This window comes from Myotis brandtii, unplaced genomic scaffold (genome assembly GCF_000412655.1).
Source record: "Myotis brandtii unplaced genomic scaffold, ASM41265v1 scaffold525, whole genome shotgun sequence".
NCBI lineage: Eukaryota > Metazoa > Chordata > Mammalia > Chiroptera > Vespertilionidae > Myotis > Myotis brandtii.
The window spans coordinates 2,773,293-2,797,405 of record NW_005369915.1 but is presented as its reverse complement, the minus strand read 5'-3'; the positions used below and the strand labels follow the sequence as shown (position 1 = coordinate 2,797,405).

Sequence of the window (24,113 nt, the reverse complement as noted above, 5' to 3'; positions counted from 1 at the left end):
GGGAAGGGACTTGACCAGTACTGACTACTGATATTGATGCCCAGGCCAGCACAAAGGCTTCCTCAGCTTCCCAAATCCCAGGACACACCCATAAGGTTAGGTCTGGAAAGATCAGCTACACATGGTCCCTATTATTTGTGCTATGTTCTTGGCTCCTGGTGTCTCTGTGGAGTCTTCGTGGTCCAGGGCGGTTGCTTAAGCTCCAGCCATTACATCTGTGCTCCTCTTGTTTCCCGGGGGCCTCCCCAGGCAGAGTTACCATTACTGAGATTCACTGATATGTGTGGTGGTTTTAAACATGCCCACAAATTCTTTGATATTCTTACATGGAAAGGGGGAGGTCTGTGTCCCCTCTCCCTAAATCTGGGCCAATGACTCACTTGCTACCAATAAAAGGCAATGAACGAGATAGCATGACTCAGCTCAGAAAGGTCAGGCAGCTTCTAGCCAGTAGCTGCTTGCTTTGGAGGGTCAGGCACCACTCCAGAAGTCTCACACCCTGGACCGCTGTGCTGAAAATGCCACACCAGGGGAGCATCGGTATAATGACACCGGATGGGACTCAGAGGGCCCAGGGCCAGCTCAGTGCCAGTCCCCAAGCCATGCTTCCTCTCTCCAGCCTGAGGGACAGCAGTGACAATGGTTAGCGTGTGGGCTTCTGAGGCTGAGTGCCGCCACTTATGTGCTGTTTTATCCACTCGCTGGCCGAGTATCCTCACACGAGCCGCTTCACCTTTCTGTGCCTGTTTTCCCCATCCTGACAATGGGGATAAGAATTGGCATGAAAACTCTATGGGTTAAAACATGTGACAGCTTAGAATCATGTCTCATTCAATATTATTTTGTTTTCACTTCACGGCACCAATTATTTCCGGGAAGGATTGTTTCCTCTGTAGTTCTCTCTCCACGGGACCGTGCGTGTACAGGGCAGGCACCGCGTGCACCATCCTCACTGCTGTCACCGCCAGAAGAACGTCTGGCACACAGTGGGGACTTGTATCAGTTTAGATTGGGGTTGGCTGTATGTGACACATGAACTCATGACAACAGTTTAAAAAATAGCAGTGTATCTGCCTCTCGTGAAAAATGTTTGGAGGTGTGCAGCCCGGGGAAAGTTTTATGGAGCTGCCGTCATCAGAGGCCCAAATTATTTCTACCAGCCCCTCCACCATGCTTGGCATGCCCACCTCATGGTCCAACATAGGTGCCTGAGCTCCAGCCATCATATCTGAATCCTGTGTTAGGACCAAGGGAGCACAACCATGTGTATTGCTTCTCTTTTTAGGAAACTTTCCAGCAATCCCACACAATAACTCAGCTTCCATCTCACTGACCTGACCTTACTAGGTGGCTATACCTAACTCCAAGGCAAGCTGGGAAATTTAATCCTTCCAATGGATTATTCCCAGTGAAAGCTGGGAAGAAACTAGCAGACTCTGGCCAGTGCTCAGTAAATCTTGGTCAGACAGGTAAATGGTCCAGCAGCTTCCGTCCTTTTCAACCGTGCCCTGGGGAGTTCCACGAAGGCCAGTTGACCTGTAACTTGTGCCGTCCCTGCCTACACTGGCCTGTGACTACTGCTTGCATGAGTTGGAGTTGGAAGGTAGGAGGCTGCCTCAGGAGAGAGGGATGAGGCAGAAGCAGCCACACCTCCGTCCCTGGGTTCCATACAGAAGGCCCCACATCACTGCCAGAGCTGACCCTGAACCCGAAGGGCCGACTGGCCCTAGTGAGGCTGTCCAACAGAATGGGGACCGCTAAGGACCTTCCTCATTGGCATTCGCCCAGGAGTTCACCTGCTTCACCAGTGGCGGTGCTCACCACCCACGACCTCAGGATGCAGTGTCACCTTGCGGTGTGGTCAGAGGGAGTGTCAGCAGTCCTCCGGGCAGGTGCACATTCCCGCTGACGATGGGGAACTTCAGGCCAGAGAGGCAGACACCCCAAACAGCCTCTTGGGACCCACGAGCCCTGCTCTCTCCTCTCCACCACATCCTCCCCTTCCCCCCCTGGCTCAAGGGTATAGAATCATCCAAGAAGATTGGTCTATAGAGGGTTCCAGAAACAGGTGCCAAGTCACAAGCTTCTGCTTCTGAAAGGGGAGAGCAGGGAGCCAGGTTTTGGCAGATCTAGGCCAGGTTCACACATGCTGAGCGGACAGACTCGGACTTTTTCCTGGACTCAGCTCCTCAGCAGCCTTCTGTGCTCACAGGCGTCTCCCGCCTGCCGCCATCCCAGCCTCCTCTGTGATGCCAGAGCCCACGGATGGTGACCCCAGGCCTGGGCTGAACCCTCTGGATACCAGGAGCGGAGAGTTTCCAAAGTCCACCGTCTCTTAGTTCCCAGGTATAAAAAGTACATATTTGGCTAATAGACTACCCTCTGCCCCCCACCCCCACTCCCGCTATCACCATTAACACCAACACTGACTGGGCTCTTCAGAACCTGAGCTGGGAGGGAGGTGTGATGAGGTGCAGACAGGGAGTCCTTTATGTGCTCTGAATTGTGCTCCTAATCTGCTAAGCACTCGACAGCCATTATCTTATTCATCTTCTCCTCAGTCCTACAAAGTAGAGACTATGATTATTATCCCCATTTTCCAGATGAGGAAACTAAGGCCAGAAAGCAGAAACTGCTTACCTTGAGATCCTGGCAGCAGGCCAAACATGCAGCCTATTTTCATTTCGTTTGAGCCTTTCTATCCCTGACAAGTTATTATTTTTTAAAGACTTATCTTTGGCTAAAAAAAAAAAAAGTATTTCTGTCCCGTAGGCATGTCTAGATTTCCCTTCAACACACAATTTTTCATTAGCACCAGGTGCAGGAAAAGGCTGAGGTTGTTTTAAAGAGATCAGAGTCCCCTTTCCATGGATTTGAGAAGACACTATTTCCCCAACTTAGCATCATTGAATCACGGCACCTCCCATGTACTGCGGGCCGACTGTATAACAGACATTACACCAGACACTGTGCAGTCCTAGCATTTCCTCCTCAGTCCCCGAAGGGACAAATCAGCATTGCTCTCCCATCTGGTAGACGCTGAGGCTTAGCTAGGTAACCAGCCCCAAGTTACACACTTGATAACGCGACCAGCTCTCAAAGAGGCCCAGCACTAATGGCCTCTGAGCAAGATCCAGCCAGCCTCATGTTTTTGTATTGATACCGTTGTAATTAACCTAGTTATAAGGAACAGGAAAGGAGCAAAGAAAAGGCCAAATATTATAGGCATATCATTTGGGCAGCTTCACCAGGAAGCTACAACTTTATACTCCCCAGGGTCCAGCACAGGGAAGAGAGATGCATGCCCAGTAAAGTTGGGGGGACTAGCAAAGGTGCTTACTGTCAGTCACACTTGGGAACGGGTCAATTTAATCCCCTGAACAAAGACGTTCACTCTCTTGGCTTCTCCTGGTGCTCTTGGCTGTCTTGGGATTCTTGTTGTAGGGGGTGCGCTCTTTGGCTCCCCTACATTCGCCCACATGGCCGTGGACCACACATAATGGACTAGTGGACTGTCACTAGCCTGATGCTGAACTGGACCCGGCTCCAACCTGGAACGGAGACTCTGGACTCTGGCCTTGCTTTTAGCTCTACTGACGCCCCAACTACACTTCTTCCAGGACTGGATTAAGGGAAATGGGACTTTGGAAACCTGTGTGTAATTCCACACAAATAGAAATCACTCATTCTCCCATGCATGTCTCAGAAAATTCTTTTTCTTGATATCGTAAGGACTCCACCCCCCAGGACTCAGTGGGGAAAGGGATACCTCAACTCCCCTGATAACAGTATAACCTATGAGCTAAGAATAAGTTTTACACTTTTAAATGATCGGGAACAAAATCGTATGGAAATGAATAGTTCAAAACTCATGAAAATTATATGAAATTCAAATGTCAGTGTCCATAAATAACGTGTTATTGGAACACAGCCATGCCCATTCATCCACCCTACTGTCTGTGGCCGCTTTTAAGTAGTTGTAACAGAGTCTACATGGCCTGCAAAGCCTAAAATATTTACTACCTGGCCCTTTATTTAAAAACAGCTTCCCTATCCCACCCCAACGTGCAGGATCTTAACCCTTACTCCAAAGTTTCCAAGAAAGCTCCACGGCCGGCATCAGAGCCCTGAGCCCTGAGCCACGATTCCTGATCCTTCCCCTGGAATGAGGCCAGATAAGCCATCTAAGCCACCCAACTTCTCAGGGGCTTAACTGCAAAACACCAATCATCATCTCGCCCTGCCTGGCTCCAAGGACTGTCAGAAGATGAAAACAAGATAATGTATGTGAAAGCATTCTGTAATCCGGAAAGCACTCTATAGAAACGGGAAGGATACTGCATGATTTGATTCGGAGAAAGGAGGATGGGATAAGGGAAATAAGCCAATTGGAGGGGAGGGGGGGTTCTGCCCAGCTTTTGCATAATTCATTAATTAAACAGACCAAACCTGCTAGACATGGCCTTGGCCACTCATGTCAGTTTCTTTGGCCCTGAAGACAGAAATCACCCCTAACGTATTCAAATTCCGGGTCAGTGCCACCGCCCCAGAGAAATGGCTCATAGCCTTCCCAGGCTTGGCCTTCTTCCCAATGAGTAGTCTCCATGCCCCATCCCTGCCCCGCCCCCGCTCCAGGGGAATCTTAAGGAGCCAGGAGGACTTCCCTTCCCTCAACATGCCCAGATTCATTTCTCTTTATTCTGAACTTAAAACAAATATGTCCGTAATAGGCTAACGTGAAACCCTATTGGTTATTTCTCTAGTGTGAACAAGTTGTTCATTTTTTCAACAAATATCTAAGGTCCCCCGAAGTGCTGAGGAAATGTACGTAGATTAATGATCCCCAGGAGGGAGGCCATCCGAGGGACAGGCAAGGGAGGCCAGGTGGGTGCCATTGAATCTGGTGCCATCACCACTGTGCTGAACCACCCGTATTTTTCAAGGTGTCTAGAAAAGTGGAAGGTGCAGAGCAAGGCGCAGGGAGTTCCAGGAGGGATGGTTGGGTTCAGAATGGTTTTGTAATAGAGAAGGTCAAGAGTATGAGGTACATCTTGAGTGTGAAGAGGTATTTGGAGCTGCTGCCTGGTAACTCTGGGGTGGGGTTACACTAAACCCCCTCCTACTTCCCCCGGAAGCCGGCTGCCCTGGGGGCTCTCCACACAAACGCCAATCTGGAATCTGACAGCAGCCCTGCTCTCCGGTGCCCCAGCCCCGCCTGAGTCCCCCTGCTGGAACCGTGTAGGCCTGACACTCAGTCCGTCTTTCAAAAGTGAGAGACAAACAAAACTGTGTGCAGAATTGGATGTTTATTTCCACCATCTGCGTGGCGATACAAGTTCAAGTTATAATGGCATCCGCTCTCCATCAGTATTAGGGAACCATTTAAACATCCACAGCCATTTACTGATTATGAACACACACTGAAAAAAAGGCGGCAAGTGGCATGTGGCCCCGCACCTGGTGCCTTTGTGTGCGTCAGTCAATTTCATGCCTAGGAAGCGCTGGGCTCCGTGGGGATGGCTATATAAGCAGCTTGGTTCATTGTGGGTTTTTATTTATTTTTTCCTGGGAAAGTGCATAAACCAAGTTGGCTCAAAAATACACTTATTGCAAATAGATGGGAAATAAATGGAAAATAGACAATGATCATAAATGCAAACAAAAAAATGCTGACTTTCCTAATGTTAACAGGTCCATTTACTTCTAATTAGCAGATTAAAACTGAAGAGTATTTTTATCAGCCTTCAAGAAAAGTTATGAGGGGTTGCTGTGCAAAAGGCTCCTATCTCCCATGCCCAGCCCCTCACCACACCACACCACCCACTCTCTCCCTGGATGGTCTGAGTCACTGGCAATGACAAATAGGGGATAAACTGGACATGGTGACAGCAGGCAGGGGAAACTGAAGGAACAAAGAGAAATTGATGCTTTTTTTTAAAGGTTGATTTTTTAAAAAATTATTTGAGAGACAGGAAGGGAGGAAAAAAAAAACCCATGTGAGAGAAAACAGTTGCCTCCTGGATATGCCCTGATTAGGGATCAAACCCACAACCTGGGTATGTGCCCTGACCAGGAATCAAGCGCTCCAAACAACTGAGCCACACCAGCCAGGGTGAAGTAGATGCATTTTACAGGGAAACAAAGGAAGTTTACCTAAAAGGTGTGACATATTTTCTGGATCAACTTTTTATCTTGCCTGCTTCCGACCAGCCCCTGCCTTGTCATTGGCCACTTGTGGCTCTGTACTGAGTCTGACTTGAGCAGCATTCTCGGAGCCTGTTTTCTTACTGGGACAGCTTCAAAGGGGGCGTTTCATTAAATCACTGGATCCCAGGAGCTCTGGGTGGCACATTTCCAGTTCACTTCTCCACAGAGAAGTTTGGTTTTGCTCTGTTTTAGGTTTTTTTTCTGACAGCTTTCTAGCTATAAGTACTTTCTGCCTCTATGACCAAATGTTTTGGAGAGGAGTGTGGAATAACACTCAGCTTTTTAGTAAGTCATGGGATGTCAAGTACAGCACAGCAAATACAGTCAATAACATCACAGTAACTCTGTATGGTGACAGATGGATCCTAGATTTCTCGTGATCACCTCTTAAATGTCTAATCACTGTTATACACCTGAAACTGATATATATTGTATGTCGACTATAATTTAAAAATAAATATTTTTAAAAGCTAAAAAAAAATAGAGTACAAAAGGTTTATGGGGAAGTAAGGCCCTATAACAGAAAAGGGGGACAGGCCGGGCAGGGGAGCCATCAGCCTGTGATGCAGACCCAGAGTTCAGTCAGTGCCCAGGGGGCTGGAAGCGGAGCCTGCCTGCTGGAGGAGTCGCATCGGGTGGAAAGAGCCACGGCCCTCTACCACCACCCTGCTCCGGAATTGACCAAGAGCTTGACTTTGGCTCAAACACCGAGTTTTGACCAACCCTGAAGGAGCCAAGAGCAGGGAGGCTGTCAGCCAAGCACACCCCTGCAGCGGTGGCAGGCCTTTTCTTGAAGGGAGAGCAGAGCAGTTCCTTTTGTGTTGGCCACACATGATAGAATTTTTAGGGCCCTGTTCTAAAAGCAGTGGAAAACCACTGAACAGTTTCAATCAGACAAGATGGGGTTTCACAGTTGCATGAATATGTAATGCCTACTGAACCATTCACACCCAAGTTGGGTGTCGGTCATGTGCCAGGTGTCTAGGTGCTGGGGACAGGAGTGGACAGAACTAAGGTCCTGCTCTGGTGAAGCTTCTGTTCTTCAGAGAGGGAGGGAGACAAACAGTAGGACCTAAGAAATATTCGCATTACATAGTATGCTGGATTTCTGCTCCTCAGTGTGGTCCACAGGCCAACAGTATCACACAGGGGTTTGCTGGAAAGGCCTCACCCCAGACCTACTGAATTCAAATCTGCATTTTACCAAGAAGCCACGTGACTCTTATGCACAGTAATATTGAGGCTCCACTCTTAATCTTTTTTAAAAAAAATATTTTTATTGATTTTAGAGAAACAAGAAGGGAGAGGGTGAGAGAGATAGAAACATCAACAATGAGAGACAATCATTGAGCGGCTGCCTCCTGCACATCCCACACTGGGGATCGAGCCTGCAACCTGGGCATGTGCCCTGACCCAGAATCAAACTGGCAACCTCTTAGTTCCTGGGTCAATGCTCAACCACTGAGCCACACCAGCCTGGCTCCACTCTCAATCCTAAGACAACTTTTAGACAATGTTAAAGTGGGGGCGATAACTACAGTATAAAAAAGTGTAGTTTAGGTAGACCTCATTGAAGAGGGAAACTGATTAAAAACATAAAGGAGAGGCAGGAGTTGGCCAAGCATCTGGGTTGAGATATTTGCAGGCAGAGGGAGTAGCTGGAACCAAGGCTCTGAGGCAGAAAGTGCCTGTAGCCTTTGAAAGCAAGATGGGGAGGGAGCTACTGCAGTAACCCAGACAAGAAACACTGGCAGTTCAGACCTGCTTGGTAGCACAGAGGAGTGGAGAACTGGTTTGATTCTGGGTACGTTTCTAAGGTATATCCAACATGATTTCTTGGTAGATTAGATGTAGAATGTGAGAGAGAAGTTGAGGATAAGTCCACGGTTTTTGGCCTAAGCAGTTGGAAGAAGTGTGATCAATTCAAGTGTGGAAGGCTGTGGGTACAACAGGTTTTGGGGGTAAGATCAAGGAATTATGTAGAAGTTGAGATGTCCGTTAGACATCCACGAAATGATCAGTTTCACAGAAGTGTGGAGCTCAGGAAGGAGGTCTGCTAAAGATGTAAATTTGGGAGCCATGATCAATCATTCCACTATGGTCTTCTGAGAATAGGGCTAATTATAATGAACTACTGCCATGCTTGCAGATCTGCTGATTATACCAAAAACTTTGGTCAGACAATACAACCGATGTGGAAGTCACTGTAACACTAACTTTTTCTATAATCCCTCCTGGGTCGTAATCTGACATTTCAGGTGCATAGTTAGTGCAGTTTAAATATTGTTTTCTTTAGAATATTCTCAAGTATAAATGCACAACAAAAGGTAACTCACTCATAAAAACCAAAACTGAAATAAAAAGAGATGGCCATCTAAAACCAACTATATACTTTTTAATTTCCACTGGAGAGTGGACAAAACTCATTGATGACTCCCTCTCAAAAATAAAATAAAATAAAAGTTCTACTAAACTAGACAATGAATATATTTTAATTAAAATCTAGCAGCACTTGGTGTAGTATAGCTGTGTGCAGAGCATTATAGCAGTTATTAATGGAAGTGCTGTTTCAGGCACTCATAGTTAACCATTTACATATACTATCATCTCATTTAGTCCTCAATCCTATAAGGTTGTACCCATTTCACTTATGAGACCAAGATTCAGAGAAGTTAAATATGTGAGCTCACATGGTTAATATGTACCAGTGCAGAAATCTAACTCCAAATGAAATGAGAACTTCCTATAAAATTCAAACAGCACAATTTAGAAATGAAATCTGCTGAGGAAGTGATACTAATCTATTTTATTTTCAAATAAAGATAAAGTGCTTCTTCTAGGAAAGACTATCTTCTAAGCACCCAACTGTCTACAGTCAATATATCCTTTACAAAAAGGTTGCTGGAATGTCATTTCCTTCCTCTTTAAAAAAAAAATCTAACCACTCCCACCCCCTATGACTCATGATTTTCATTGTAAATATGACTTTTCTTGCAGATATCTAGGCAAGGTGATATTGACTAAAAAAGTGGGCAAGTAATTTTCTGTTAATTATCTGTACTTACAGATTTTATCTGTAGCAATGATTAGGTGAAATGATACAATGTACTGTTAATGATTTTTAACATTTTATTTCATGTAATAAATTATATAATTCATTTTTATCTTTAAACAGTCTACAGCAAAAAATATTTTTGAAAACATCTTTCTCCTTTAGTAAAACAAATAGGTTAGCAGGCTGATGTCAGCTTCAATTCTAATGGCTAAAACCCCCCACAATTACACAGTTAAACATAGTGTTTCTTTACATTTCTCTAAAAGTTCAAGTTGATACCACTTGATAAAAAGAATAGATTTCCATTCTGCATAAGGCCTTAGATTGAACTGTAGAATATTAGGTAGGAAATTATAAAGATATATTTGTTAGCCTTGAACTCATCATCTTACATGTGTATATACCATAATGGCCAAAAGGAGCATGACGGTGAAAAAAGAAAGGCACTAAAAGATGCAGTGGGTAAGTCTTAGTCCTGTATGTTATGAGCGGCCGGCCATAAAAGGCATATAATCCACATAATGTGACAGATAAGGACGAAAACAGTTCACAGGAGGTCTTGGGGTTTTTTTACTGTTACCAGCAAATTTGATTGTTCTTATCAAACTATTCAGAGGCTATCAAACTTCTGTGAACATCAAGCATGTCAAACCCACGGTCTGCGAGCCGCATGCCTCGTTTATTTGGCCTGTGTTAGCCTTTGAGTTTGACATGCTTGTTGTACATAAACTGGATTACTTTTTAGTTACAAAGTAAGGTTGGCCTCATGAAGTGCACAGGATAACAAAACCATTTAAAGGCTTGGTAGGAATCAGTACATCTTAGAAAGTGGGAAAAGAAAACCCAACTTTTAAATGCACCAAAGGGTATGTATGCAAAACAATTCCTCTGAATGTATATAAAATGAGACTGATCCGCATTTGTTGGTGGTGTCAATTGTTGGCTATTTTCCTCCATGAAAGAACACAAGAATTTAACTCTCGCAATGAGCTACTTATTCAATATTAAAGTAACATCACTGGCTAAAAAAAATTACCTTTGTTTAATGTAAATTTTACTAAAACCTATCCTAGGCATATCGTCTAAAAATAAAAGCACATCCTATAGCTTAGGCCTCATTAAAGTTCTCATTACGGGGTGGTTAAAGAAACAGAGCCAGACACCAGTTAACCTAAGGCCTACCACGATCCTGGGTTAAAAGGGGGAGACTTAGCTAGAACCACGATGCTGGGTTATATAGGCTCACAAACATTTGTTAAGATAAACCAAGAAGCAATTACGGGCCTATCAGAGGGAAAGCTAGGCAAGATGGCTGAAGACCTCACAGCCGCATGTGACTGGTTTAAGCTCCTCAGATCTGTTGGCCCAAACTTGAAGCAGTTATTATCTTGCCTGCTTGAGGGCAAGGGTGTGATTCTACCTGATGTTCCTAGTGTTGGGTGGAATGCTGACAAGTGGCTGCCAACAGCTTTGGATGACCGATCTGGACTCACTGGGTCCTTAAACATCATATCAACCCATGTCATGTTCACTACTGACTGACTACATGGCAGACTTTGCCAAATTGCAACGTGACCATGTGCTACATTTTCAAGCAGCATTCATACATGGTTTCAACCTCCTTGCCTCAATACTGCACTGTCATGAGCTCCAGAAGAAGCGTTCTACCCAACACTGTCATGCAACTCCTATACCCGTGAGATCTTAGAGAAGGGGTGTAGCTTAAGCTGGAGACCTATTTATCCAGGGATTCCTTTCTCAAAACTGCCAACTGAGACTACTACTCATACACCGTCACGGGAAGGCGATCCAGCAATTGCAGTGTCCTATAGGCTAGCAGAAGAAATCTTCTTATCATTTGCTCAAGAAGTTAAAGAATTGGGTACTCTTCTTGACTCGGGTCAATCGCCTAAACACTTGGAGAAGTTGTCCCTAAGCCATATTGCCTCTCTCCCTGGACTGTTTATATTTGTGCCATTTTGGTACATGGGGCAAAAATATAGAGGCAAAGTCTTGTCTGTAGCCAGGTATATCAGAGTTGCCTCTTACATACCAAATCTTCTCCAACCCTCAGGTGGGTCACTAAGGCCATTTATAATCTGCTTGATGTCAATGAGACCTTCCATCTAGCATTTAAGCTCAAGTTGACTCCTGTTATAGCTTAGCCAGACATATCACTCAGGGAGGTGCTCATTTCTAAGTTACTTTTTGTAAGATTTCGATGATAAGTCCTGATGCCACCCGGCTAATGAGGCGGCTAAACATTACCAGGGTTGATAGTCAAGAGGTGCAAGCGCCTGACGTGGACTCCTTACTAAGAATGCTGAAGCCTCTAGGCACAATCAGGACAACAATCACTGAGGTAAAGAAAACCATAGAATTTTGCCAAACCTCTCCTTGTCAAGCTCATCATAACGTGAGGTCTTTGCTCACAAGCCCCAACTGGCACTTGTCTGTACTCCTGAAGGCATATATAGCAGTGTTTGTATCCAAAGTACTTGTTCTCTCTCAGGACACTCCCTCTGAGGTCGTTCTAGACCTCTGCCATGTTTGTAGATAATTATTCACACAAACGGTGATGCTAGGTATTCAGAGAGAGTTATTGAAGATCTGTGTGGCGCTACCCAAGAGAATTTGTTGTCTGGTTTTTCACTTGCCACTATTACTAGTGCTCAGCACTACTATGATCATGCTAATTCTAGGATTCAAGGAGCTATCACCTACTGTACCTTCGAAAAGCCTGCATTGGTAGGACCTTGCCAGACTTATCTTGTAACAGGTTACTCAGGGATAACAGCTTATTGGTCTGTCAGAAGCTTCTTCTTTGCATCTTGAGCCTGGTGATTTGTGCTCCTCAGTATGTCCAAAAACTGACAGTATTTTCTGTGCCATTGTTGATGCTACACTGTCAGTACTCAATGCTGTAGTCTTACCCAACTGTTGCCAAGCATGTTCAGTTTGGAAGATCTGATTTCTCCCAGCAAGTTCTTGTTGCTCCAAGGCTAACTCCACTGATCCAGCAACTGCACTGCTATCTGGAGATGCTCCGCAGTGCAATGAAGATGAGGCGAAGGAATCCTCAGACTGATGTTTGCTTGCCCATGGCTTCTGGGGTGTTCAGGTTTCATTATTTGGGGAAGGATTTCGCATACAAGTTCAATCTGATGTTCCTGACATGGGTTGGGTTGTCCCGTCTTCCAGTTGGGCTCTGGATAGGATCTCACCACTGTTGTAATCTAGTAACCATTGGGACCATTTAAGAAGAAAAAAAAAAGAAAAAGAAAAAGAAAGAAAAAAAAAACAGAGCCACAGCAGCGTTATATGCTGGGGCAAAACACTGAAAAAAGTTAATTTATATTTAAATTTACCATTCTGTATATCAAGTGCCTATTGGTTGAACAAAACTGTATTCAATAATTCACATTCTATAGCTTCATTCATCTAATACACAAAGCTAACTAGAAAGATTTATAGCTGAACACTGAGTTCCTAAGGCTGGTATCACATGTCATTCCCTGACAGAGTGAGAATTCATCAGCTGAGAACATAAGAGCCAAATTGAGAGTTGGATTTAAAATACCTTTCCCTTCTGTGTGTATAAGGAACACATTGTGTAGTGACCTAAAGAATATTTTGTGTTATTCAATTTTCTTTTCTGGGCAGACTACCACAGCACAGTGACTTTAAAAACCCAACTCCAAAACTCTACCTGACAGCCTAAGGAAGAGCAGTTGGGTCACAAAACCAGAGAGGCCACCTTAGTCAATGACAGAAAGGCATCATCCTTGGCCCCTGCCAGTTTCAGGACAACTAAGGCCAATGAGGAGGGTTACCAATCAGTACTAGCAATTTAAAATAAACAACTGTTTGTACATACTTTTTCATACTTACATGTGGAAATGGGAGAGAGCAAGGAAAACAACATTGGGGTAAGGTAAAGGAAAGCCTGTATATACAGAACCTACAACAACTCTTCAAAAACTCTTAGGAATTCTATGATCTCAAGGTCAAATTGAAACCAGCAGGAATAGAACTGGAATTCCAAAGCCTCTGAAAAGAAAGTGCTAATAATAAACACTGCATTTTATGCACAGCTGATTTTATGCACCAGGAATGAAATGTTATAACACATCTATCATTCACATGTGGGCTCATGTAATTTATCTTCAATTAGGGTGATTATCTATTCAGCAGCTGAAGCCTAAGAGCTGCCGATACACTGCAGAAGAAACATTTGCTAGTCTCTCTGCTCTGGCCTTTCTTAGATGACAATACCGATCACTTGCCTGTAAAGCAGTTCTGGCTTACACACAGACAAGTGCACTGTCAGCATTTACACCGGCAACATCACCTCGTTCCCTTTCACAGACTCCAGAGGTTCTGTGCAGACACTTCAGCTTATGGTTCTACAATTCAGTCCCAAATTCACATAGAAAACATGATGCAACTTTTAATCCAGGATTTACTCCTTTAAAATAAGTTGTTAAAGCTCTTTTTTAAAACAGATCTTTACAATATTTGAACTCTAAAGATATATGACATTTATAATTAAGTACTTTATCTCAACAGTCTTGACTCCTAAGGTTGTCAAGCCAGTGTCTAAAGCAGCCGTGGGCAAACTACGGCCCTCGGGCCGAATCCGGCCCGTTTGAAATGAATAAAACTAAAAAAAAAAAAGACCGTACCCTTTTATGTAATGATGTTTACTTTGAATTTATATTAGTTCACACAAACACTCCATCCATGCTTTTGTTCCGGCCCTCCGGTCCAGTTTAAGAACCCATTGTGGCCCTCAAGTCAAAAAGTTTGCCCACCCCTGGTCTAAAGTGTTCTAACTTATACTTTAGTGAGAGTGTATCTGTCTAAGCTCATGTTTAATAACACACATTGCCAATCAAGAGAGAAAAACACAACCCAGAAATCAAGGCAGATTCTCTAGTGCAGTGTTTACAAAAGTATGTTCAATGGATGTCAATAAGTCTTCAGATAAGGATATGTTCAAAGTGGTTTCAAAGGAATTCTTAGAACCTTTACTATGCCAATAAGCAGGTCTGCAAAGTCCCCAAATTATTTGTCCACAAGATCTTTTATCCCCATGAGCACCTCTTAGGAACAACACATCACAGAGCAGGACTTTAGAAACACAGTTTCACCATTTGGTGTATTCAAAAGCTTCACTAATTCCTCAGACTAGGAGACATCAGTCCATTTCTTCAATGACACAAATAATTGTTACAGCCAATAGGTCTGGAATTTCAGACTCAGAAAGTGAACATGTGGGCAGGGTCGGGGGTGGGGGGGGGGTAAACCTGTTTATCACACTACATCATTTTCACTTCCCTAGCAATATATGTTCAGAAATACCCATGGTTAACCACTCTTTCTAATGGCTGTGCACAACACCTGGGCACACTAACCAATATTCAAAGGCTGCTTAAAGCAAAAACAGTGAAATAAAGTTTTCATTTACCCAAATGGAAAGATGCACAAGTGCCATATAAAACAATTTATAATTACATATTTAGAACTGGTAATGCTGGTTACTACCCAGAAGTCTATACCATATAGACAGATAACACTTTAGAGCTATCTTCTTTGAAGCACTATGGAAAATTCTTCCCTTGAGGAGTTAGTTTACTTTAGAGCAGTGTTTCTCAACCTCAGCACTACTGAGATTAGGAGTTGGATAATTCTTTGTTTTGGAAAGTTGTCTTGTCCACTATAGGATGTTAGGTGTCAATAGCATCCCACCAGTCATAACAACCAAAAATATCCCAGATATAAGCAAAAATGTCCCAGATATTTGCTTGGATATAAGCAACTCATCCCCAGTTGAGAACCAATGCTGTTGAGAGAAAATTAAAGCTTACCCCTTGACTACGCGCCTCTGGGAAGTGTCCATTTTACAGGTACACTGTGACTTGCATACATCCACAAATATCTAGAAATTAGTAGCATTAGAGACCTTTCTAAATTCTGTGTGATCAGAAACAAAAGTAATTTGTGAATGGTAGAGAATAGTTAGGAAGAAACAGTCTACACATTTCAAAAAGTATTGTGGTAATTTTACTGCTCTTAGATTAGTAAAAATTATCTGAATCATAATGCTTAACTGACAAATATTTTCACAATTAGAAAAATGCTAATTGTGTATTATAATCCATTAAGGATCATAATGCTTGAGGCTATCTAAGAATAAAAAATATAACAATCATCAATGGCTAAATCAGGCCATATTCTATTCCTTGACCAAACATTCTCCATGACATTCTCAATTCAAAAATTTCAAGACTTGTCTTTAAACTGCGTGCTTATACTGTCACCTCATCATTTCTTTCAAATTATCAAAAAGAAACCCTTCACATGTCATGAAGAAGAATTCTCAAACTTGTCAAGAGATACATTCTCTAGTTTTAAACCCATTTCTTCAATAACCACATCTTCAGTTTGGTCATTGTCAACTCCAGATCCATCACTCTCTCTATTTTGTTCTTTTCTTACAATCTTGAAGCACTTGTCCAGTCTCTTTATGAACAAGTCCACATCCTGTGTCTTCATTCCGATGGCTGACGCAGCATTGAGGTAGGCACAAGGGTAATCATTTGTATGTGACATGAAGCCTCGGAAAGTGTAGCCACTCACAGTTTGCACAGCCCCGAGAGGCACAACTCTAAAATGAAAAAAATTTACCAATTTGATATGTCTGGTGGTATTAGAGTATCACCCACAAACAAAAGATAGCTATGTTACTAAGCCTTACATCTACTTCTTAAGAAGTTTATAAACAGCCCTAAATCATGGTCTATGAAAAAAGACTGTCAGCCTTAAACTAAACAGTATACAACACACTCAATTTTACATGGAAAAGTGATTAATATTTACTTATCTCCTATTAAAGAGGTACAAACTCTAGGGATTGCAGACACCTGTACATCTTCTTCAAAGAGTTAAAAGAAAATTGTTTTTGTAGCAAATATGGAATCTGACTTCACATATATATAAACTTTAATGGAATGGTGGAACTAGTACATCAAAATCACTTTGATTAACTGCCATGTATCACCTCAAATAATCAGAAACTAAAATTACACCTATCTGATCAGTGCTATGCAATAAGGGTTTTAAAGCAAGGATCCAAAAGAAATTATGTAAGTGCTTACAGTGGGGCAGTGGTCAGCAATCAGTAATGGCACACGCATTTTTTTTAAGCTTGATTTCATTGGCACACTTGACATAAGCAGATTTCTAAGAGTCCTTTTTTATTTCTCAAAGAAGTCAATTAAGACAAACTTAAACATAAAGACAAATAGTGGCAACACTAAAAACAAAGCTAAGAAAACCATTTTAGAAGTATCAAACTATGCTGTGTTATATCAAGGTAAAAGCTGAATTCTCCTAAAATTTTTTTTATTTTAAAAAGTTGTCCTTTGATGTGAAATCTCTAACCTCTGGTAGTCAGAGGAAAGTAATAGAAGAATGTAAATAGGAATACTTAGAACAAGGTATTTCTTTACAAGTCATTCTTCTTTGACATCATCAAATTAAAAATGAAATTAATTTTTAAACCAGGTACATAAAGGAGCAAAATGTACATTTTTCAAAGACAGTACTTAGACAAGAATTGCATAACCTTTTTAGTTTAGGACATGGGCTTTTCCTTAAAAACACTTTCACTTAAATTTAGTAATGAAAATGACATTTCTAACACCGTTAAGTGACATCACTGAAGATTATCTAACAAAAAAAAAAAAAAAAAAAAAAGAAAGGAGGGAGTTATGGGGGGGAAAAAAAGAGGAACAAATGTAACCTGAACAATAAAGATTTAATTAAAAAGAAACAAAACACTTTCACTTAAATTTAGTAATGAAAATGACATTTCTAACAGCATTAAGTGACATCACTGAAGATTATCTAACAAAAGAAAATAAAGACAAACATAGAGAGGTAATGAACTTTTGTTTCTGTATGTCTATTAAAATAAACAAGATTCATATCTTTCTGTGTCTATTTGAAGTGTAGGCAGTCCACAGGTGGGCATATAATAGACTTATAGATTCTCGACCTCAATATTTATTCCACGATGAATTCTCAGGGGTAGTTCAGCATATACTTAGGGGACTATTGTTAAAGAAAGGTACTTTATTAGCCAAATAATTTAAAAAGCCAAATCAATCCAAGCTTTTGAGAATAATTACCTGGCTCCAGAAACCTGTCTGGTAAAAAGCATTGAGCCAAGCTGAGTGACAGCTTTGTCACGGTGCTCATCTAGTGTCTTAAGTGTCATAGCTGAAAAAGAAAAAAGCACCACAGTGAGCCTTGGTTCACCAGCAAAAAATCACTCAAAAAACAACACTTAATAATGAAGACATTACTTTTGTGTGTGTTAAAATACACATAACATGAAATTACCATGTTAGCCATTTTTAGGGTATGTTCAGTATTGTTAAATACATTCACATTGTGCAACCACCATCCATCCATCCATCCCTATAACTCTTATAATTTTGTAAAACTGAAACTGTATACTTACTTTTGTGTGTGTTAAAATACACATAACATGAAATTTACCATGTTAGCCATTTTTCGGGTATGTTCAGTATTGTTAAATACATTCACATTGTTGTGCAACCACCATCCATCCATCCATCCCTATAATTCTTATAATTTTGTAAAACTGAAACTGTATACCTATTATAAAATAACTCCCAATTCTCTCTTCCCTGAGCCGCTGCAACCACCATTATACTTCCTGTCTCTATGATTTTAACTGCTCTAAGTACCTCATATAAATGAAATCACTCAGTATTTGTCTCTTTGTAACTAGTTTATTTCACAGAGACATTACTTTTTATTCATTGTCAAGTGGCATGATTGGTATGCACTTAATAAATTATAGTAAGGATTTGCTTGCATATCAGACAAAAATACATTAATATAAATTAACATACTCAGAATTTCCGTATCACTTCTCTAAAGAGTGAATTTTCCAATTAAACAGATGAAACTATGACATGATCAATATGGCAGTTTAGTCAAATTCAACCATGTTTTAAGAACTTGTAAAATGAGAAAGTGGGATATATTTCAGCACATATAAAATATTAAATAAGATCAACTTCTGCAAATGAAAATGAAAATTATCTTTATGAGATTATGTGAGTAAACTGCACTCTGTTCATACCACCAATCACTGATACTAGGTAACATTTCCTAAGGATGGACTTACCATACTAGGTAGTTTACAAATATAATCTCAACCATTCTTTAATAATTTTGCACGTGAGGATTATTATCTCTATTTTATAGATGGGGAAAGGAAGTTAGGAGCTAGTACATGGCAGAACTGGGATTCAAATTATACCACATCACCTTCTATAGCATCTACATAAATTATAAACCAACAAAGGACTGGCTGGGCCAAATAGTTCTCCACGGAAGCCATTCCTGAAAAAGGTTTAAGTGACAAATGACTATTTACTAACTTTCCTCAGATATACCTAAAATATGAAGCATATTACACTGCACATATTCACAAAGTAAAAGGAATATAATGAAGCTCACAAGTTACTTAATTGCATAAAAGTCAACATTCATATTATGCTATTCAGCAGTTCTTGTCTACATGACAAAAATCATAGCCCCTACACAAAGAAAATTACCATAAATGTAGAATTCGCTAACACAGAGATGCTCAAGAAAACAAACAATAATAGCATTAAAAACAACATAAGAATAGCTTTAACTTCTAATATTATGGTGTTTGTTAACTGACAGAAATTTTTAATATTTATATCGAGTTCTTACTAGCAACCAAATGATTTTCATTAGAAGCAGGAGTTAAAGTATTATTTTCTGTCTATTTGCTATAATACTTAATGTTGATTTGGATTCTTTCAGAATATAGGTTTTTTTTTTAAATCTTAGAAATACATTAAAGCATTTCCAAAGGCTAACTAAACCTTTTCAATTTACAAATTAATACTGTAATAAATTTAGAAATATCATTGTAACCAGAAGGAATTCATACTCATTCTAGAAATACCAGCTTCCTGCTGGGGATGGTTCAGAAGTGCTGATTTTCCTTTTAAAGGAAAAAAATTACCTAAAGATATGGGGTTGTGAGGTGTATGCAGCAGTCTTTCATCGTAGGCTTCGGCCAGCTTCTTCAGTTGGATAGACAAATATGAAAACATTTCCTGCAATAAGAAAATGTTACACTTGAAAATCAAATAAGTATGTATTGAAACCTGCCAAATTTAATAAGACAAAATCTGACTGGTGTCAAGTCTGTGACATAAATTAAATTAAACTCATTCATGTGCCCCAGGAGCAATTCTTTACTTTGCTGCACTATAGTGAGATTCAAAGCTGCCACAATTATCAGAAACCACAGGATTTAGGTAAAGAAGGCGATGAACCAGCACATTTCCTGCTTTGGGGCTATCACGTATCCGTCACAAATTCATCCTCTTTTCAGAACCTCCAGGGCTCCTGCTCTAGTCCAAGTAGCTGTCGATCTCTGCCCTGGACCACAACAATACATTCTAAATGATTTCCCTGCCGCCCTTCCAGCCCCTCAACAATCTGTTCTACACACGGAATGGTCTTTTAAAAGCATAAATCAGGCCATGTCCCTCCCAATGACTACCTCCTGTAAGGATAAAAATACAAACTCTTCACCCATAAGGCCCTGAATGATCTGGCTCAGCCAACAAGCACAACTCAGCAACTTACTACAGTGCCAGCCACATCGGCCTCCTTTCCAACAGCTGAACATGCCAAGCTCATTCTAGTGTCAGAACCTTCATGCCTGCTTCCCCTGGACTCAGAAGCTCTTCTCCAGTCATTCCGTGAGTGGTCCCTTTTGACACAGACTAAGGAGACCTTCCTTTATTACTTCCCCATTAAAGCTGCTCGAAGACTGTCCATTCTCAACTCTCAATCTCATTCCAACATCATTACTTATTTTGGTGTATTATACATACCACAACCTGAAATTATCTCATTTATTTGCTTAAATGAATACTGCTTATGACAACTTACTAGAATGGAAAAACTCCTTGAAAGGAAGGACTCTGACTTCTTCACCACTATTTCCTCAACACCAAGAAAAATGTGCCAAGCTTTTAGAATGATAGTAACTTAGGAAGAGGTAGTTTAAAATGCATTTCTTTTAAATTATATAAACTTAATATTAACAATTCTCTAAACTCAATTTAAAAAGAGCAACTAAAAACTAAATATTGTATTCATGATCCTACTCTAGAAAACAATGCACAGTTAATAGTAGAAAATAAAGGAAAAATATTTTTATAAGTACAAAATTTCATGTGCACATGTAAGAAGTGGGAGTTCAACCAAGTTACATATAAATATTAAATTGGCAACTGTGTGACCTAAAATTATACTTTTTTCTCCTAGTAAGCCCTTTCCAAAGTTTTGAAATGAAAATCTGTCCACAAAAGTCTGCCCCTGAACAACTCATTTGCACTGACCTCCTCCAGCCAAAGTCAAAACCTATAAAGTCTATACACCTAAGAGCCCAGGGCCAACAGAGTACCCTGATGTGGAGACGGCAGGAAATGATGCTTCTCTAATTTCCAAGGTCACAAAAGCTGCTTCCGTTTTCTGTAAGGTAAGGGTTGCAGAGTCTGATCCCACACTGGGACTCAGAATAGCTTTTTCATGTCTAAAGCACATAGACGACTAACTCCAACCTTTGTTAGGTAAAGATTAAGAGAAGAGAAAAATTTCTACCAAGTTTATAAATTATTAATGAACCTACTGAAGACCACAAAACAATGTTGACACAATATATTTTATATGCTGACCTGAAATTTTTTTTAGCTAATTGTTGTTCTTGAATTTTTAGGGTATAATATCAATCTCAGCATGTCAGAAATACGAAATCTTAGATCACTAAAAGAAATTGATATTTTTATATTTAAAAAGTTAACATCCACATTTGTCATATCTATTGAGCATGTAGAGAAATATTTAAGGAGACAAATGTTATCACCAGAAACAGAAAAAAAAAAAGTTGTGGTAGGTATCTTTTTTTTTTAACTTAATTTTTATTGTTGACACTATTACAGATGTTTTCATTCCCTTCCCCCCTTTACCCACTTCCACCCATTCCTCGCCAGACCCCTTCCCTCTGGCCATCACCACACTTGCGGTAGGTATCTTTTCTTAGACATATAAAAATTTCTGATCCCTCCTTCTTAAACTAGTTTCAATATTCACTTCAGAAGGTGAAACAACAAAATAGAATAAAGAAGTTAAGAGTTTTCCAGCAACTGAAACAATTCATAATCTTTCAGCACACCAGTGTTAAAAAGTCACGTTTTAATTTAGATATTGATTTTTTTCATCTCTATTACAAGCCGAAGTCTTAATCTGCACCTGTCTCTCTTATTCTTATAAATCAACCTCTCAGCAGAAATAAATCTGATAGTCCAGAAATACCTTTCACAGACTCCTACGCCACCCCCCGCCCCCCACAATAGAAACAAGAAAACAACAACACATTTTAGAATTGAAGACCAATTTAAAATATTATTCTACCTAGCATGGCTGCCACAATAATCACCAATGTGGTCACACTTATAAACACAACTGACCCTGAACAACACAGATTTGAACTGTACAAAGCCACATACATGCAAATTGTTTTCAATAAATACAGTCGGCCCTCTGTATCGCAAGTTCACATCCACGATTAAACCAACCACAAGTAGAAAAAAGTATTTCGATCCATGGTTTGGAATCTATGGATATGGAGGGCCTACTGTATACATTGCTCTACGCCCTTTTATATAGGAGGGACTTGGGCATCTGCAGATTTTGATATGAGGGGAGGTGTCCTAGAACCAATCCCCCACAGATACCAACGGCCCACTGTAGTTAAGTTTTAGAGGAATCAAACGTTAATATGTGGGTTTTGAACTGCACAGGGTGTTGGCACCCCTAACCCCCATATTGTTCAAGAATCAACTGTACTTAATTAGTACTTAGCTACTTCTAAAAAGAGAAATGTTTCCTTAGTAACACCCCTAGTGGTGCTTTTAAACTTATTACTGCATACTTGTCAATTAAAAAACTGAGTTTCCCAATGTTCAATTGGGAAAATACTTTAACAAATACTTTAACACATCAGTTTTAACTAAATTAGTTCTATCAATCACTTGCTAATACCACTAGAATTCAGTTTTAACTGCAGCTAACATTAGGATAAAAATCTTTAAACAGTAAGCATAATACTAAGGTAACTAAATCTCATATCACTACTATGGGAGTAATCAGAAAAAAAAAGAAAATATTTATGAATCAAGTTCACATCCATCTGCAAGTATTTATAGTATCTCTACTCTGTGTAAAGGGTTATGAGAGGTAATCCAATAAGCAAAGAGGCTTAAATTATCTGAAAGCACGATATACTGAATCCTACAATATTCCACATATTAAGGTCCTAAATGTTCTCCCATTAATATCACTACCTTTAAAATAGATCGTTTAGGAGACTGTACCACTATTTCCTACACTAATACTTAGCTAAGCAGTTTTTTACCTGATATATTAAAGGCACTACAGAACCTGCTTGGCTTTTTTTTGCTACAGTTAAATCTATAGCTGACATTTATTATAAAATACTTCTGTAAAGGGAGAAATTTATTAGCACCCCAAGCAAATATATATAGAGAGATTGTACTTAAAAGAAATGAAATATTATTGATTTTCTATGTCATTTTTGCTGTATTTAACTTAATTTTAAAAGACTCTTCACTACAGATAAACTGAGCTGTATACCTGAATGCTAATGTCAGCTATATTTTCAGAATAAAAATACAAAACTTTACACCATAGTTCAAGATGTTAATGGAGGAGAAGTTGAATTATATTAAGCATTACCTTTCCTATGGCCTTTTGTAAATTGATTTGCAGTCATGACGCCCAACATTCAGCCTACCCCTCCCCATAACCCAAAGTTGTGCATAATTCACTGTTTTAATGAAAAAGGTCTTATGTAATCATGTTTTTTAAAACATACTGTTTCATGTTCAGCTTAAGATATAAACAGAACTTTGCATATTACTACAGTATGCCTCACAAGGTGGGTAATACATCAAAAGGAAAACATAACAAATAGTCTAATCTTTCATTGGTAACATGAAAGGATGGATGGACAACCGGCTGCAAAGATGTCCATATTTGAAGATAACAGTACAAATGCAATGTGCTGCTCTCTATGATTGTGGCCAAATTAAAGGATCCAGACACACTCGGCAGTCTTTGCATCCCAGGCTAAAGTACAGCTTTCAAACTCTTCTGTTGTGGTCCCACATACAGGCCTGAAATCTCATGCTTTTGTTGAGATTCAACCACTCCACGTTTAGGGCTGCAGATCTTCTAATGTTTCCAAACCCAGCTTTGCTATAGAACATTGTTTGGCCTAGATGTCTGATGTTCTTTTATAATGTAGTTTGTCCTCCAAGTGTCAACTACAAATTCCAGCCCCTGGAGCAGTCATTCGCTGCCATCCTCTTCTGCACTTGTCCAATTCAGCAGATATTTGCAACCATGATTACCTGCCTGACCTGTCAACAAAGCACTCTTCTAAAAGGAAAGCTAAGCAGAATCATGGTCTTCTCCAGCAAAAAATAGGAGGATAAACTTCTAAGACTGATCTTTCTGTTTGTTTAGAGAAACTCAAAGAAACAGTCTCTTAAATTTAACCTCTTTCCTTAAAGGCTGTTTCAGTTAAATTCCTGGTCATTTCTCCCGTCAATGAAGCAGTGTGTTGATCCAGAAGGGGCTGAGGGCAAAGAGGCTCAATTCACACACATAGTTC

At 40.5% G+C, this 24,113-nt stretch overlaps 1 protein-coding gene across 2 annotated transcripts in view; it reads right to left on the bottom strand.

Moving 5' to 3' along the window:
• Nucleotides 1–9,827: 9,827 nt before the first annotated feature.
• SEPSECS (Sep (O-phosphoserine) tRNA:Sec (selenocysteine) tRNA synthase) overlaps nt 9,828–24,113 on the bottom strand; it is a 43,145-nt gene continuing 28,859 nt past the window's right edge. The window contains exons 9-12 of one of the 2 annotated variants that reach the window (XR_314241.2): nt 19,365–19,458; nt 17,458–17,548; nt 15,133–15,932; nt 9,828–12,498 (exon numbers count right to left, since the gene is read on the bottom strand). Coding sequence is in view for 1 of the 2 variants with exons in the window: in XM_005877661.2 (XP_005877723.1) it covers nt 15,629–15,932; nt 17,458–17,548; nt 19,365–19,458 (489 nt within the window). In the remaining variant the exon portion in view is untranslated. Of the gene's footprint in view, nt 12,499–14,706; nt 15,933–17,457; nt 17,549–19,364; nt 19,459–24,113 lie in introns of those variants that run through there. The other variant, XM_005877661.2, reaches the window with a different exon arrangement.